The sequence below is a fragment of the Loxodonta africana genome, chromosome 1, assembly GCF_030014295.1.
Source record: "Loxodonta africana isolate mLoxAfr1 chromosome 1, mLoxAfr1.hap2, whole genome shotgun sequence".
Taxonomy (NCBI): Eukaryota; Metazoa; Chordata; class Mammalia; order Proboscidea; family Elephantidae; genus Loxodonta; species Loxodonta africana.
In genome coordinates this window covers 13082659-13101000 of record NC_087342.1, presented here as the reverse complement: position 1 = coordinate 13101000, position 18342 = coordinate 13082659, and the positions used below count along the sequence as shown (strand labels likewise).

Below are 18342 nucleotides of genomic sequence, written 5' to 3'. Positions count from 1 at the left end.
CTGGCCTTTTGGTTACCAGCTGTAGCTCTTAACCACTGCGCCACCAGGGTTTCCGTATGATTGTAGGAGTGATTCCTCAGTTTTACACCCGTCAGGAATGTATAGGAGCTCCAGTTGCTCAGCATCCTCCCCAACACTTGGTATTGTGAGACTTACCAATTTTTGCCAATCTGGTAGGTGATTTTTAATCTCCCTGATTATCAATGAAGATAAATTATCTTTCCATTTATATAGGCCACTCATGTGTCCTTTTTTTGTAAAATTTTTTGCCTTTTTCTTAATGATTTGAAAGAATTCTCTATATATTCTAGACACTTCCCTCACTTATGAATTTTTCTCTCAGCTGGTCTATCGCTCTGTTTTTTGTTGTTTTTGCAATTTGGGTTACAGCCACCCTAATCCATCAGAAATTCTTCTTTTAATGAAGGGGGAAATACATGTAGGTGAGATGGAATCAGGTCCTATTTCCTTTTCTGCTGGGATATATTATGTCCAGTAGCAGCAGCAGCCAAGCCTCGAATGTTCATTACGGAGGTGGGGACACAGCCAGAAGTCCAAAATGTCCTGTCCCACAGAGGTGAGATGTAAGAAAGAATCCCAGGTAGTGAAATTATGGATATTTCTTTTTTCATTATACTTTGATAATTTTCCAGTTTTTCAACAATAAATATATTATTTCTATAATCGGAAAAAAAAATTTTTTTTTTAAATAAGAATTTTCATTCTTTGAACTCTGTGGCTTCCAGAAATATTTGATTTTAACTCGGACAGTAGCAAGAGGTTAAGGAAAATCCTATTCATCAGGAAAAAATAGTTGGTTAACATGCTGGGTGAGGTCACAGGCGAACTCATCTGTGAACTGACAGATGCAACACAGCGAAGAGCAAAACATGATAAAGTCCTGTGCCACCAAAAGGTGGGCAGTTCGAATTCAGCAGCTGCTCCTTGGAAACCCTGTGGGGCAGTTCCACCCTGTGCTGTGAGATTGCTACGAGTTGGGATCTACTTGATGACAATGGGTTTGGTTTTCTGGTATTGACTGCTGACAGTGACGACAATAGCCTCAGGGTAAGCACTTGGTCATGATGTTTTCTTCCGCACTGTTTCAAAACCTGTCTTCTGTGGTTCCTTATGATAATTGTTCCAGCCTCCCAGTGGACTAGAGAGGAGAAAAGAGAAAATGGGCTCAAAGCTAACTCTCCTGTCATCAATCTGATGGGATCCAACAATGAAGAGATGCGTGAGGCTGAAGCGTGGATCTGGGGGCTACTGATCTTCCAGGGGCAGTACACCATTGAGAATAATCACATTCTCTACCTTGGGAAAAAGGAACATGACATTTTGTCTCAGCTTCAGAAAACCTCAAGTGTCTCCATCTCAGAGATTATCGATTCAGGAAAGGCAAAGTTAGAAATTAAAGGAGCCCAAGCTGACGTCATTGAGGTGGTTATGAACATCGAACATACGCTATGTGACGTTCAGGAGGAAGTGGCAAAAAAAAAGGAGCGAGATCTTTGGAGCTTATTAGGTGAGTAGCTTTCCATTAAATTAGAAAAGTTAGCTCTGTTAACTCTTCCTTCTTTCAGATATGGGTGTGCATGTATGTATGTGGGTAAGAGATGGAATGGGAGATGAGAGAGAGAAAACTATTCTGGTTCTATATGAGGTCATAAACTTTTCCGAACCATTTTTGGCTCTTTTTCTACCATCGTGGTTATTTATCAGTAAATAAAAAATGAAAAACACCACTAGATTGGATTTACTTATGATGGCATGGAGTGCCTAACAGACAATTACATGGAAGCCCAGGATAGCCCAAGCCCAGGTCCTGGGGGGAAAAATAAGTACATCCCTCATTCCACAGATGGAATATTTAGATGTAGACACCCTCCACCGGATTGACTTATCTATAGAGTTTTGTTGCATTTATTTGTTGCCAGCAGCATTAGGAACCCTAAAGTTAATAACTTGGAGTTTTCCCACCAAGGAAATTATTCATTGGTACTGTGAGGTACCCCCAAGTATAACCCACTCAGTGGAGCTAAACCCATTACGATGACTTGGGGGAATCTGAGTCTGGAGCTATCCTTTCAAGATAAACTCTAGTGCTAACTAGGAAATTACACCATTTATAATGCCACCCTGGGAGATAGAGTCTTACTTCATTCATTTATTCGACTAATGTGTATTGCACCCATGACATGGGCCAAGCATTTTGCTGGTGCCAGGTATACAGTGATAAACAAGATAAGACATTGTCCCTGCTCAAAGTCTAATTAGGGAGACTGACGAGCAAGCAGTGTCTCTATGATCGAGGAAGGTCAAAGTGCCCTATGAACATGTAGGAGAGGCACCTACCCACACTTGGGGGGCCAGGGGAAGGCTTCTTCGAGGAGGTGTCATAAATGTCATACAGTAAAGAATAAGTAGAAGTCAGCCAGGAAAGAAAGTTAGTTTCAAGAAATAAGACTGTAGCAGGATCTGGATTATACAAACCAAAAAACCCATTGCCGTTGAGTCGATTCTGACTCATAGCAACCCTGTAAGACAGAGTAATGCTCCATAGGGTTTCCAGGGAGCAGCCGGTGGATTCTAACTGCGAACCTTTTGGTTAGCAGCCGTAGCGTGCCATAACTCTTAACCAATGTGCCAACAGGGCCCCAGATTATACAAGACCTTAGAAATCACATGAAAGATTTCAGAAAATTTCTTGAAAAATATGGGAAGCCTGGAAGAATTATAAGCAAAAACAAGAGAAAAAAATCAGACTTGTGTTTTAGAAAGATCACCCTGGTTGTAATGTGAAGAATGGATTTAGTAGGAGGTACAAAAATTCAGATGCAAAATTTCAAAGGACACCTTCTTTTCACCATGTGTTTGTAGAAATCATTCAGACGGAAATGGTCAAAGTGAGGGGGTTTGCAATAAAGGTGGCATCTGCAGTCCCTGGAAACCCCAGTGTCCAAAAACATGGACACAAATAATAATACACAAGAATGAGACCCCAGATTATGATTTCCACTTAGTTTGGGAACCCTGGTGGAATAGTGATTAAGAGCTATGGTTGCTAACGAAAAGGCTGGCAGTTCGTATCCACCAGGTGCTCCTCGGAAACCCTATGGTGCAGTCCTACCCTGTCCTATATAGGATTGCTACGAGTTGGAATTGACTTGATGGCAATGGGTTCGGTTTGTTTTTTTTGCAAGGCAGCGAATGTGGATATTTAACAGGAGACAAAGAAACGTTGATCTCCTATAAAGCTTGTGATATTACTTTGAGTTACCCACGTTCGTAAGATCGACCCGTTCTCCCAGCTATCGGCAATCTAGAGTCATGTAAGTTCCTTGTTCTGCCGCAAGGTGGCGTATTTGATCGCTGGTGACTATGTGTGAGTCCACAGCAGCGTTTCCGAGGGACAGGCTCATCTTCTCTTGATCTGATTAAGATCTTCATTAACAAAGTGGATAAATTTGAAATGAATTATTACTCTAGGGGAATCAAATGTCCATCAGAACAATAAAATTTAAAAAATAGAAATTAGGCATCTCCTGCCATTTATATTGCTCTTTTAACCCTGCCTCCTGAGTGCCTCTGACAGCAGGAGTTTGTGGATTTTTGAGATCCCCCATAAGCAGCCTGGTGCCTAGCGTGGAGGAGGAGCTCAGCGGTTGAACTCAAGTGAACTGAACACTAATGTATTTTATAAATGTGAGCTGTTGCTCTCCAAATGTAATATACAGTCTCTTCCTTGGAAGCTTCCTGTCTTTGAAATTACTCTCCTTTCTCAGGGTTACAACTTGGCCCTCTAGCGAATTTCTCTAGATTTATCACTTGCTTTTTGTGATTAGCGGAGCCCTGGTGGTATAGTAGTGGTTAAGAGCACAGCTGCCAACCAGAAGGTCAGCGGTTCGAATCCACCACCCGGTCATTGGAAACCCTGTGGGGCAATTCTGTTGTGTAGGGTCACTATGAGTCAGAATCGACTCGACGGCAGTGGTTTTGTGTGTGTGTGTATGAGTAAAAGGAGCTCTGGTGGTGCAGTGGTTAAGTGCCGGGCTGCTAACCGAAAGGTGGGTGGTTTGAACCCCCCAACCCCCCTGTGGGAGAAAAAATGTGGCAGTCTGCTCCCGTAAAGATTTATAGCCTTGGAAACCCTGTAGGGCAGTTCTACCCTGTGCTTTGAGGTAGCTGTGGGTGGGAGTTGACTCGATGGCAGTAGGTTTTTTGTGATTAAATTGAGCCCACTCAGTTAGATAATCTGCTGGAGATGAGTTGATTTTAGTATATTTGGTCTTAAGTCAAACTGAAAATAAACCGAGAGAAAGCAAGCCCCCCCCCCACCTTTTTTTATTTTCTACCTGTCCACCCATATATTTGGTTCAACAAGGAGCTCTCTGGACCAGAACAGGTTGTCCCTTGAATTTTAAAAAGAAAGGAAAGAGGGAGGGAGGGAGAGAGAGAAGGAGGAAGGAAAGAAAGAAGGGAAAAAGGAAGGAAGAAAGAGAAGAAGCAAGGGAGGAAAAAAGGAAGGAAAGATAAGACAAGACACCAAAAAAACAAACCTGTTGCTGTAAAGTCAATTCTAACTCAGACAAGACACCAGAGACTCTTAATCTCCAAACTGCTTTTCTTGGCTGGGTGGCGTATGAATGATATTGTTGTTGTTATTTGGCTCAAACTCAGGGTAACCTTGTGTATAACAGAACAAAACATCGTCGGGTGCTGTGCAGTCCTCACAATTGTTGGAATTTTGAGCCCACTGTTGGAGCTGTCGTGTCTTGTGAAATATAAGTACCAAGTATTCTGCCTTATGTGTGATATAAAAAAAATATATGTACCAAATATTCTGCCTTGCCCCGTTACAGAAAGCACCGGTGAGAGCCAGGTGTGTAATTTTGGATCTACTTACTAGCTGTGTGATATTGGGCAAATCACTTAACTCCTCTGCATTTTTCTTCTCTGACAGAATCGTGTTAGTTATTTCAGTGGTGGTGGTGTGTGATCAAATGAGATACTAGTGTAAAATCTCGTTGAAAACCTTGAAGTGTTAAATAAATATATGGTTTTCCATCATTCTTTAATGTTTTCTTACGTTTGTCTCTTTTTTACTGATATGCATCCTGGGTAGAAATAGAAATATTATGAATGAGCAACAAATTGTATATTATCATTACGGCATTGGGGAAGTGTATTAACTTTTTTCCCTATGTCCCCTCAGCCTCATAATCACCTGAGAACTAATTTACTACCCTTCTATTTTATCCTATGACTTCTCACGGTACGGTAGTTCTCTTTGCATGTCCTAAACTGTGCGAAGCATGCAGTTTAAACCGGCTGATCTCTTCCTCCAACTTTCTAGAATTTGCTTCATCAAATTTCTTGGCAAATCTTTCCTCTCTCACAGAAAATTAAGGCAAACTTTTATGTTACTCATTTTTAGGACAATGGACTGGCCAGCAACCAAAAAACCAGGATGAAAGGAAAGAAAATATCAATCCCGTGAAAATTCCTCTAACGTTTTCGACTCAAGCACTTCAGGATAAAAAGAAACAGTTTGAAAAATGTGGTTTTCAGGTTATAAAGGTACGCCTGATTACAAAGGGTCTGACTCATCTTGCTATTCATTTACTTGTTTGTGTGGCTAAAAGCTCGCCTGCTGATATTCTGAGCCAGCACCTTGTTGGCCTGGAATCCCCAGAATGAGACTGGGAGAAGGACAGGTGTGAGGGGTATAGATGGAATCAGGAAGTGAAAATGATGTCAGGATGTACACCAGGGTAGATACAAGACCCAGGAAGGAGCTGTCTGCCTATCTTGGAGCAAAATAAATAGAATAGCATTGATCATACTGTATTATAATTGTTTACCTATTTTTTTAATCCCTCACTAAACTATGAGCTTTAAGAGGGCAGAGACTATGTCCATATTGTTGACCATTTCATTACCAAGTGCCTGGTACATTGTGATTGCTCAGTGAATTTTTATTAAATGAATTTATCAAGGAAGGGACAGGGAGCTTTGAAGAGATAGAAGCCAAACTGGGAGAGGACTGGGGAAAGGAGAGGCTCCTATATGACCTGATATGAAAAGCAAATTGTATGCAAAGTAATTTGCACAGAGGCACCTTTCCTTTTGAAGCAGTGTAACAGGCAATTTAATTAGCAGTTCTCCAGCCCCTTTATCAGTTTTCATTTCCTTGGGTTACATACAGGTGGAGAAGATAAACAACGAGGTTTTGAGTGCTGTCTTCCAAGCAAAGAAGAAAATGATGGAAGGGAAGGCACGCAAGGAGCCTGTAAGCCACAGTTTGTTTCAGCGAGTCCCACGCCAGTTCTGTAATGTGGTCTGCAGAGCTGGCTTTCAAAGAATGTACCAGATGCCCTGTGGTAGGTGTCAGTCCCTCGCAATCAGGGCTCCCTATGTGGGAACTGGTGCCCAGACGTCAAGAGATGACTCACCAACATTTGTTGCTCTGGGGAGGGGATCAACTGAGATTTAGAGGCGAAGTCATTTGGAAAGGGTCATGTTTTTATTTTTCCTTCATATCTTTTGTTGATGCTGGGTTTTATGGTGATGAAAGTGTGAGCAATAAGATCCCTGGTAGGTCACCGGTTTTCTCCTTTCTATGTTCCTATGTTCTACCTGCAGAGTGTACCTTCCTTGGAGTTTTTTTATTTTTATTTATTTTTTTGGCTTACTTAACTTTCACCAAAATTACTATCAACACCGCTGAGCCATCCTCATCCCTTAATTTCCTGAATTTAATGAAGTTAGTCTTTTCTAGCCTCTTCATTTCCTGCAGCCAGAGAGTGAATGAATTGGGTATCATCCAGCATGTGAAGTAAATAACATTTTAAGAGCCTTCTCAGCCATGGGGGTTCTATTGTAGCTTCCCTGTCTCTTTTCAGTTATAAAAGAGTATTGCATACTTAATTGCTATCTTGTTCCCTTTCCTTTTCAGCCAACAATGAAAACATTCTGGCTTTAGATCTTGCCAAAGGCAGCTGAGGAGTTTAGCAATAATCACAGGAGGAGAAGGGGCGGCGGGGTGGGGGCGGGGAGTGTTGCCTAGTAGTGCAGCTTGATTTTGCCTGGTCCAATAATGGTGTAGCTCCTCATCTTTACCTTTCAAACTATGTAGCCTGATCCTTGCTGTGGATCTGATAGTCTTGGTTTCTAGAAAGCAAAGGGTCTAGAAATCATTTTCTCTTTGCCCCAGAGAGAGCATAGGTGATCCTTGGGGTAAAAATTGAACATAGACAATCTGGGGGGAAAAATAGATAAATGAATTCCCACCAAGAAGTCTTTGAGTGTAATCAGGAAGTTTATGATCAGTTCCGTTCCTTCACTGGCGGTCTTAAAAATCCACAACTGTATTTGCTCCTGAAGCTGTTGTGACTGGCTCCTCTGCATCCCCTCCCCCGCCCCCAAGTTAAACCACTCTTGCTAAGATCATCCCTATTCTATTTTCTAACTCCAGCAAGTGCTCTCGTTTTGGTCCTGTGGTAGACACTGCTAACTGCCTACCTAACATCTATACACATCTTCTTTCCTGAAACATCTAAGACACACACCATCTTTCCAAGGAAGACAGTCTCAAAGTTCTGTCAAGCCTTGTCATTAGCCTCAAGTCCAGGTAGCCCTCTCTATCTTAAAGCTTAGAGACAACACATTCTAGAGGGTACGAGAAGGAACAGGAAAACTGCAATAAAAACTCCCATTCTGAAAGGGAATAAGGAGAACACAAAACAGTCACTGCAGTCACTGGCCCATGCCACTCATCACATCCTGTTCTGGGAGTGGAGTAAGCCCCTGGTTTTGCCCTCTGGGAAGATCTCATGTGTGGCCATCTTTGACCATTTCTGAAGCAGGCCAAGGGAAGATGCTCTAGAAGCCCACTGCCAGCTGATGTTCTTCCAAGGATCTCTGTATAGCCTCAGGGGCCACTGACGGCCAGCCTTGTGGTTCCCTCAGCAACGCCAGAACCAAACCAAGCCCACTGCTGTTGAGTCGACCAGTCTTGTGGTTCCCTCAGCAACGCCAGAACCAAACCAAGCCCATTGCTGTTGAGTCGATCCTGACTCAGCGACCCCAAGGCTGTAAGTCTTTAAGGAAGCAGACTGCCACATCTTTCCCCCGTGGAGGAGCAGGTGGGTCCAAACCACCGACCTTTGGGTTAGCAGCCGCACGCTTTAACCACTGCGCCACCAGGCGCCTTTCACCAATATAGTTCCTTTAAAAACCCAGTGGGTATGGGGCCTATTTGCTTCTGGTCAAGTTTTTGTCTTCAGTAACCCAACCAAGATCTTGTCTTTACATAGTCTTTAAACCTCTGGATTCTGGTCTTTTTACCTGCTGGCCTCTGTGCTCTGCCCATCTCCCTACCTAGACTATAGACTCAATGAGGAGACACTTAATGTGACCTGTGCCATGGGCTCATCTCTCTGGGTGGTAAGAAATCTTAACTGAAGGTGCTTGAGAAACCCAGGAGATACAAACTTATCTATCACTGAAGCTGTTTTGCAACCTGTTTTTACCTATTTTTTATTTGGGGTACAGAAGCTCTTAGCTTTTTTAGCCCCACAAGTTTACAAATACAAATACAAATACAAATTGACTCTCAGTCTATTTAGATGGCTGCTAATACTCAGAGGGAATCTCTGTTAACAAAGCTGTATTTTTTTCTATCCCTGCTTGCAGTCTAACCAGTTCTGTTCTGAGTTATCTCTTGCTTGTAGGTCTTGACTGAAATGTTTCTTTATTGGGTTCATTCATTCATCCCAGAAGTATTTATTGAGCACATTCTGTGAGCCAGGCTTTGTGCCGGGTGCTAGGGCTACAGCAGTAAGCAAAATACGTAACATTCCTGACCTCATAATTTATAATCTAGTGAGTTCATCTATTGCACATCCTTTAAAGGTTGATGTTTTCCTGAGTTCTGAAGGACGCTTTTTCTCTTTTTCCTCTACAATCTACCCCTGGGTGATTATTCTTATTCCCATGGCTTCAACTCCTCTCTGATGGTGACTTCCACATTTTTCACTCTAACGCCTTTGCCTGTCTCCTGCCTTCTTCTTGTCAGCTGCCGTCTAGTCAACTCTGACTCATGGTGACCTTATGTACGACTGAGCAAAACGTGGCCCAGTCCTGCATCATCACAATCGTTAGCGTGTTCAGGCCCGTCACTGCATCTGTAGGGCCAGTTCATCTCAGTGAGGGTCTCCCATGCCTTCACTGGTCCTCTGCTTCACCAAATATGATGTCCTCCTCCAGCGATCAATACCTCCCGATGACATGTCCAAAACAAGTGAGTCGGACAATGTTTTGTTGTGATCCGTAGGTTTTCATTGGCTAATTTTCGGAAGTTGATCACCTGGCCTTTTCTTCTAGTCCGTGTCAGTCTGGAAGCTCCACTGAAACCTGTCTACCAGGGGTGACCCTGCTGGTATTTGAAATACCAGTGGCCTAGCTGCCAGCATCAGAGCAACACGCAGACCACCACAGCACAACAAACTGACAGATGAGTGATAGTCTTCCGACTTACAAGTCTGTATTTCTGACCGTCTTTTGGACATCTTCACCTAGATGTCCCACAGGGCCTCCAATTCAGCATACCTCAAACTGAGCTCCTCTTTTCTTTACCATGCTTTTCCCTAAGAAATATGCTCTTTGTTTTCTGACACACCCTAACCTCATTAGTACCATCACAATGTACCTACCAGGTCTCCTAAGCTAGGAACTTTGTTACCATTCCTGCCCTTCTATATCCAGGCAGTTACCCTGTCCTATTGATTCTCATAAGGTCTCAACCTAGCTTCACCTATTTCTACTTCCTTAGTTCATCTTCCCCTAGGCCTAGACTACTACCAGGTCTTTCCCTCCTTCAAGCCCTACCCTATTTAAATCTGTCCTTTACTCTGCCACCAGAATTATCATGCTAAAAAATTACATTTTTGCTTAATATCTCTATTCCCAGTTGCCTACAAGATAAAAACCCAAACTCCTTAGCAAAGCAGATAAGGTCCTAGCTACATGTTATTTCACCAACCTAATCACCCGCTATGTTTCTCAACACTCTAGCCGTGAACTTTAACACGTATATACTTCCATGCCTCTATGCCTTCATAAGTACTGTTCCCTGTGCCTGGAACGCTTGTCCTCCTCACTCTTTATAGCCTGCAAACTTCTTTCTGCAAGACACAGCTCAAACGGCATCTCCAAGTTGACACCTTCCCCTACTTCTGTAGGCCCAGTGAGTTGCATCTTCCTCTGTGCTCCTGTACTTCCTCCATTCTTTTGTTACAACATCTATAACAAGTACAAAAATGTACAGTCCCACAAAACTCAGGAGTGAGACTTGTTTTCTTTGTGGCTCTATAATGGAACTTTACCTAGCTATCATGCTGTCATGTCCATAGATGTGGAAAACTCCATCTTGCCAGTGCAAGGTGAACTCAGTCCTTTTCAGAGTCTTCTTAGTGCCTTCAAGTTTCAATTCAGTTCCTACAAGATTTCACCCCTTTTCCTTTCCTTCTCCATGAGGGTGATATAGCTGGTGGGAAGGCATTGTGGCGTTGGTGGTCTGGTTCATGGCCTCCATTTGTCCTTTGCCTCCATCTGTCTTCTGCCTACTTGCTAGATAAGCCACTCTGGGCTTTGGTTATTAGCACCCACCTGTGCTTAAATGGAAACCCTCATGGTGTAGTGGTTAAGTGTTATGGCTGCTAACCAAAAGGTCAGCAGTGTGAATCCACCAGGCACTCCTTGGAAACTCTATGGGGCAGTTCTACTCTGACCTATAGGGTCGCTATGAGTTGGAATCGTTTGTGCTTAAATTTCCTGTGCCCTTTCCTCTTAGGTAGGGTCTACACAGGCCATTCTGCCTTTTTCATGCCAGAGGAATCCCTTCCCAAACCACATTTGCACCGCTCCTGCAGCACAGAAATTTTTGTGTACATCCTGTAAACTGAGATACAGGGTCTTGTGGGATAGTACTAGACTGTTTTCCTGGACATCTTCCTCAGTTATTTCTATTCTCCACTCAGGAACCAGGTTACATGGGGAAGCTGCTCCCAGCAGAGACGGGCAATGGTCCCTTCTGCTCTGGGAGTCCCACTAGTTTTTCTTAGATTTCTGTTGTGTCACCTCATCTTGAACTCCATGGCTCTCTCTGGGGATGGAGGGAGTGCAGCAGAGTGAGCCCTTCTCAGTGTCCCCAAGAGCTCTAATCATTTCCCCTCTGATTCGTCTCGATAAAAGAAAAAAAAAAAATTTTTTTTTTTTTTTTTAATAGGCTGGAATAATTTTATCTGCCTTGAGATGAGAAAACTACCCTTCTTCCCTCCTCTGCCATTTATGGTATAAACTTTGTGTTCTAGCCCTGTGGCTCACAAAGCCCTTTCTCTCTCAGAAAGCCTGACTCTGAAGACCATATTCTCTGCTGTGAATTAAAAGCAATGATCTCTGCCTGTCACACTCTTTCTCTCTGTCACACACACATTTTCCGAGGTAATAAGTAGCAAAAGCTTAATAGGTAGAGGAACAAATGGTAAGAAGAAACTCCCAGGAAAGAAAAACCATTGATTTTTATCTCAAAACTCTACCTTGCCACATAAAATTGTCCTATATTATCTCTTTAATATGTGGAGTTCCCTTTGTGAACTTTTGAGGACAGGGATCATGTCTCAGTCATTTTTGAAGCCTAGAGCTACACTGTCCAACATGGGAGCCACTAGCCGCATGTGGTTATTGAGCAGTTCAAATATGGCTAATCCAAGTGGAGATGTGCTCTAAGTGTAAAATACATACTGGATTTTGAAGACTTAATACAAAAGAGAATAATGTAAAATATCTCTTTAATTACTTTTTTTGTTGATTACAAGTTGAAATAATATCTTGAATAATTGGGTTAAATAAAAAAATTAATTTCACCTATATCTTTTTACTGTAACATGACTACTGGAAAATTAAAAAGCACGTATGTGGCCGACATTACACTCCTATTTTTAACGCTGCTGTACAGCCTGAAATGGTGTTCAGTTAGGTCCTGAGTAAATGTTAAGAGAGATGGGGGAAAGAAGGAAGGGAAAAAGGAAGAAAGAAGTGAGAATATGGCATCAAAGAAGTTATTATTTTTTCCTCTTTTAAGATTTTTTTTAAGTAGGGGTAGGAAGAGCATTGAACAAGGATTACCCTGAGGTCCAGAGTTTGGCCCTCAGCCTGTTGGGTATTGTTAGTACTCTAGAGAAGATAAGTCGTAAGCATTTATGCCAGAATGGAGCATATTTATTTCCAGTGGTTGGAATACTTGCGTCTTTCTTGGTATCACAGTACCCAGGATGCTTGATGGGTGGCACATTGACTGGTGAGCATGGCTCTAGCTCAAAAGCATGTGGAGATTCTTTGTGGGGTTTCTGCTAGGCCATGGTGAGAACTGGTGACTTATCCATGCCCCACAATAAAGAATACCCCTCTAGTGACCAGAATATGGATGTTCCCGAGATCCAGAGTCTTTCTTCCTAAACATTGCAGTGTGCACATTGACACTATTTTTATAAGCTTTACTTTTCCTCTATTTTGACATATTTTCTTGATATGCTGCCCCTGAGTTAGGGAGACACACTGCCTTCTCTTATTAGGTGTTGATTGCATTAACCCAATTCTCAAGAGTTCTAGAGGTGCCCCTATGTGTAGCAGGTAGAAGTTGGGCATTGTTCTAAGAGAACATTATGCTGTCTTTGTCAGCAGCTTAGGTGATAATGTTGACTTGAGTCACAATCTCTATAAACCTCAGATTTGTCATCTGTTAAGTGGAGATACTACCCAAATCACAGATTAACTGAAGATAATCCATGTAAAAATGCTTTGGAAACCATAGATTTCACTAAAAAGCCTAATGGTGTAGTCAAATATAAGCTCTTATTATGTTGATGATAATCAATGATAAATTGCCTCAAGAGAACATCTTTGTGTATCTGCGACAGACACAGGGACTTGAGACCAGGAGGAGGCAATTATTTGGAGGACCTTAGAGATAACACACATTTAGTACTCAAATAGGCAATATGACTTGCCAGATCATAATAGTATTTTTTTTTTCTTTTATCAGACTCAAAATATGGAGCTGGCATATACTTCACCAAGAACCTCAAAAGCCTAGCAGACCAGACCAAGAAGACCCCTGCCACTGATAAACTGATCTATGTGTTTGAGGCTGAAGTACTCACAGGGTCCTTCTGCCAGGGTCGTCAGTCAAATATTGTCCCCCCACCATTGAGTCCTGGAGCCATAGATAGCCATGACAGTGTGGTTGACAGTGTGTTCAGCCCTGAGACCTTTGTTATTTTTAGTGGCACGCAAGCTCTGCCCCAGTATCTGTGGACTTGTACCCAGGACAAGTAGGGTGACGGGAGTACTCATCAGGACAGATGATGCTTTCCTCAGTCACACTGGGGGAGATCCCCAAGAGGCAGCTCTGTTTATTAACGTCCATATAATTGTAACAATTGGCATGGCTTTGCTCTAGGGGAACTAATCAAATGATTAACTAACCACTAGTGATTCAAAGAGTGATCTGAATATGCCAAATGTGTTATCTCTAAGACTGATTGGGGTATTCCAGGGACACGCCACATACTAGCATCTTAGCGCCTTCATCTTTGCCTTCATCTCTTGGGCTCCGGGTGGGAACATACCAACTAAAGCACTCTTAGGACCATTTCCTTTACTATAGGTAAGAGCAAAAAAAGTTTTTTATGTAATGAGATTTTTCTAGTATGTAATCCAAGCCTTTTATTTTTCAAAATGATGATAGTATATTAGGTCAGCAGGATGATTTTAGATTTTCCAGGGAATCTTATAAAGTGTTTTAAATATAAAAATAAATCACCTTTTTGATGGAAAATTTGATGATTATGGTTGATGGTTGTATAACATGATTAATGTAATTGATAACACTAAATTGTACACCTGAAAAACATTGAATTGGCAAATGTTGTATTGTATATATTTTTAAAACAATAAAAACATCACCTTTGAGTTACTGGCTCTGAAAAATTAGGTGTAAAACAAATTATCTGAAGTGGAAGGACATCAAAAGGCAGGTATTCTGCCAGTGTTCTTTTTGATATGACAAAGCCATATAAGACAATGCCACTTGGTACCATAAGGCCAAATTATTATTTCACTGACTATTTACTGATCACCAGATGTGTTTCAGTCACTTGCTGGGTGCTGAGGGTATGGCGCTGGAGACAAGACAAACGTCCTTATAAAGCTTTTAGCCTAAATAATCAGAAAGGCAGATACAGACAACTTACCAAGTGTGACTAGGTATAACCAAACGGAGAGAGGACTAAATTAGTCAGGGGTTGGGGGGATGGCCTCCTCAACAAAGTGAGATTTAAGCTGAGACCTGAAGGATGTGTAGGGGTTAGCCAGGTGAATCAGGGATGCAGCAAATCAGAAGCAGAGTGGGAGATACATTACCTTTCATGGCAAAAGGGACTTTGCAAATATAATTAAAATTACCCTTGCGATGGGAAGATGATCCTGGATTATCTGGGTAGGCCCAATCTAATCCTCTGAGTCCTTACAAGTAGAGAACCTTTCCTAGCTGGGTCAGAGAGATGGCCGCACGAGAAGGATTTGATTCCTCGAGCTGGTTTGGAGATGTAGGAGACTATGTGCAAGGACCATGGAAGGGCTTCTAGGAGCTACTGGTGGCACCCAGCTGACAGACAGAAAGGGAATGGAGACCTCAGTCCTTTAACTGCATGGAATTAAATTCTGCCATCACCTAATGAGCAAGGAAATAGATTCTAGAGCCTCCAGAAAGGAATGCAGCCCGCCAACGAGTTATTTTATCCCAGCGAGACCCATAAGAGACTCTGATCTACGAAAACAGAAGACACGTTTATGTTGGTTTAAGCCACTAAAGTTGTGGTAATTTATTACAGCAGCAATGGAAAACAAACACACTTTTCAACAGCAAAAGAAGCCAGGAGTATTTTCAAAGGGCTGAGAGATATTAACTGTTAACCTGTTATTGTTAGGTGCCATCGAGTTGGTTTTGACTCAAAGTGACCCCATGCGATACAGTAGAGCTGCCCCATAGGGTTTTCTGGGCTGTTCATCTTTACGGCAGCAGATTGCCAGGTCTTTCTCCTGCGGAGCCACTGGGTGGGTTTGAACTGCCAACATTTTGGTTAACAGCTGAGTGTTTAACTATTCAGGCCACCAAGGGGTCTTCACTGTTAACCTAGAATTCTTTAATTAACTAAACTTTTCTTTTGCCTTCATTTTTGAATATGGACACTCTCAGGCCAAGAAAAACTGAACTGAACAACAATAGAGTCTTACTTAAGGAACTTAAAATCTGAAGAATTTATATCAGGAATGGGGGGAAACAGAAAAATCAAAGCTACAGGAAGGCATGATGAGCAAAGAAATTGGCAAGTATGGATAAAGATAAACAATCATTGCCTTTATAAAACAACAATCATAGAAATGTCTAAATTGGGAAATAAAATAAGACTAAGATAAAATACTGAAAAATGGACCATGCAAAATGATGGGTGGGCAACTACACTTAAAGTCTTTTAAAGTCCTTATATCATTCAAGAAGCAAATAGAGCTATTAAGTTCAGTGTGTGGGTTAAAATTTAAGAGCAACCAATAAAAGAGGAGAAATAAAGTATAAGATTTATAAATACTAGACAAAAAATGGAATTTAGAAAGCAAGTCAAATGAATAGAAGAGAAAGCTCTGCAAGACCTGTGCCCATATGGAAGCTTGAGAAATATATGTATCATATATATATTCTGTAATATTTATGATGTACCTTTTCACATTGCAGGTTTTATGATGTCAATATTTTTATGATAATTTAAATTTCTTTCAGCAAATATTTGCAATTAGAAGTTAAATATCATTTAAAAGTTAGAATTAACATGGTAAAGAATACAATTCATTTGTTATCTAGGTTTCCATGTCCAAGTCAAAACTGCTATTTGATGGTTGAATTTGTGCTCACTGGATCTTTTTGGTTTCTGAATAGCATATGACTATATGCATAGAGGAGGCCTGATGGCGCAGTGGTTAACCACTCAGACTGCTAACCAAAAGGTTGACGGCTCGAACCCACCAGCCACTCCACAGGAGAAGAACGTGGCAGTCTGCTTCTGTTAAGATTACAGCCTTGGAAATCCTTCAGACCACACATGGGGTTTGCAGACATGGGGTCACCGTGAGTCGGAATCGACCCAACAGCAACGAACAACAATGGTGGAAGGGGATGTAAAAGCACGTATGGAGACTGAGGCTCACGGGTCCAGGATGAGACAGACAAGTACTTTCAAATCAGTCAAAAGTTTATAGTCTCTCTCAAAGACAGTAATACTCATTTGAAAATAGTGCCTGATGAATTAGCTTGGGCATATCACATGAATGGGCATACATTATTGTACCATGCCTTTGATTGCTCTATGAAACCAAACCAAAAAACCAAACCCACTGCCGTCGAGTGGATTCCAACTCATAGTGACCCTATAGGACAGAGTAGAATGGCCCCATAGAGTTTTCAAGGAGCACCTGGCGGATTTGAACTGCTGATCTCTTGCTTAGCAGCCGTAGCACTGAACCACTACGCCACCAGGGTTTCCTCTATGAAACAATAAAGTTATATTTTCTGATTCAGAAAAAGTGTTCCCCCTAGCTCTTAGGTAGTACAGTTTGAAAAATGGAGTTTCAAATTGTCTTGTTGGTATCCATGAAGATTTTTTTTTTAAACATTTTACTGTGCTTTAGGTGAAAGTTTACACAGCAAATCAGTTTTCCATTCGATAATTCATACACAAATTGTTCCATGACATTGATTGCAATCTTTATGAAGATTTTAATGAAACCACAAAACTATAAAACAAGATTGTTGATATCCAAATACAAACTTGACTTGGCTCATTTAAGTGTTTTCAGTGCAAATGCTAATTTTGCATTCAATCTCTAAACTTCTTAACGAAGAAAATGAAAAGATTTCATCTACTAAATGTCCTGCGAAGAGTCCCTGGGTGGTGCAAACACTTAAGTGCTCAACTGCTAGCCAAAACTCTGGTGCTTCAAACCCACCAGGGGCACCCTGGGACACAGGCCTAGCAATCTGCTTCTGAAAGATTACAGCCATGAAAACCCTGTGGGGTGGCTCTACTCTGTACACATGGTGTCGCCATGAGTCAGCACCAAGTCCATGGCAACTAAAAACAACGAACGTCCTGTACACCTTGTAAACAACACTGCTAAACAAGGAGTGTGGTTTGCTTACATGTGACATGGCAGCTTTCATAATGAAAGTTTTGGTCACTTTAGTTTCCTCAAAATGTGGAAAAGCACTTAATCACATTTTTCACTTCATAGAAATGGAATGAGATTGTCTTAGTTATCTACTGCTGCTATAACAGGAATACCACAAGTGGATGGTTTTAACAAAGAGAAGTTTATTCTCTCACAGTTTAGGAGGCTAGAAGTCTGAATTCAGGGTGCCAGCTCCCAGGGAGGGCTTTGTCTGTCAGTTCTGGGGGAAGGTCCTTGTTATCAATCTTCCCCTGGTGTAGGAGCTTCTCAGTGCAGGAACCCTGGATCCAAAGGACGTGCTCTACTCCCGGTACTTCTTTCTTGGTGGTTTGAGGCCGCTCTCCTCTCTGCTCGTTTCTCCCTTATATATCTCAAAAGAGATTGACTCAAGATGCAACCCAATCCCTTAGATTGAGTCCTGCCTCATTAATATAACTGCCTATAATTCTGCCTCATTAACATCATAGAGATTAAGAGTTACAACGCATAAGATAATCACATCAGATCACAAAATGGTGGACAACCACACAATACTAGAAATCATGGTCTAGCCAAGTCGACACACATTTTTGTGGGAGACAATTCAATCCATGACAGAGATAATCTCCTTAGACATGTGCCTACAATATGACTATCATCATTGCTGGCCGTAGAAAAGACGTTAAAATATTTGCTTGCCATAAAATCACATTTTCAAAGTGTGCAACAAGAAGAATATCCTGCTCCAATTTGGAAATACATTGAGAATGAGAAAGGGGACAAGGATTACAGTAAAACAGAAACATACATACTGTTTTCTAAAACTGTTTGATAATCCTCGAAGAGGCCATAACGAGCCTAGAAAAAGGATGAACGGACTGCACCTGAGTTGTTCAATGCTCTGTGTAGATTGCAATAAAAATTCACATAGAAAAAAAAAAAAAGACTGAATTTTTTTGTAAGTAAGATTGCTTCATAATTTTTAAACTGACTAATTTGGACTCCAAGTTTGATTTC

The 18342-nt window shown here is 41.5% G+C and overlaps 1 protein-coding gene across 11 annotated transcripts in view; it reads left to right on the top strand.

Moving 5' to 3' along the window:
* Positions 1-14037, top strand: part of PARP9 (poly(ADP-ribose) polymerase family member 9) — a 31855-nt gene extending 17818 nt beyond the window's left edge. For 7 of the 11 annotated variants that reach the window (XM_064288760.1, XM_064288835.1, XM_064288809.1 and 4 more), the window contains 4 exons: positions 1148-1528; positions 5441-5583; positions 6212-6386; positions 13109-14037. In XM_064288760.1, coding sequence (XP_064144830.1) covers positions 1148-1528; positions 5441-5583; positions 6212-6386; positions 13109-13401 — 992 coding nt within the window. In that variant the 3' untranslated portion in view covers positions 13402-14037. The other 4 variants (XR_010322528.1, XR_010322524.1, XR_010322530.1 and 1 more) reach the window with 4 other exon arrangements.
* Positions 14038-18342: the final 4305 nt, after the last annotated feature.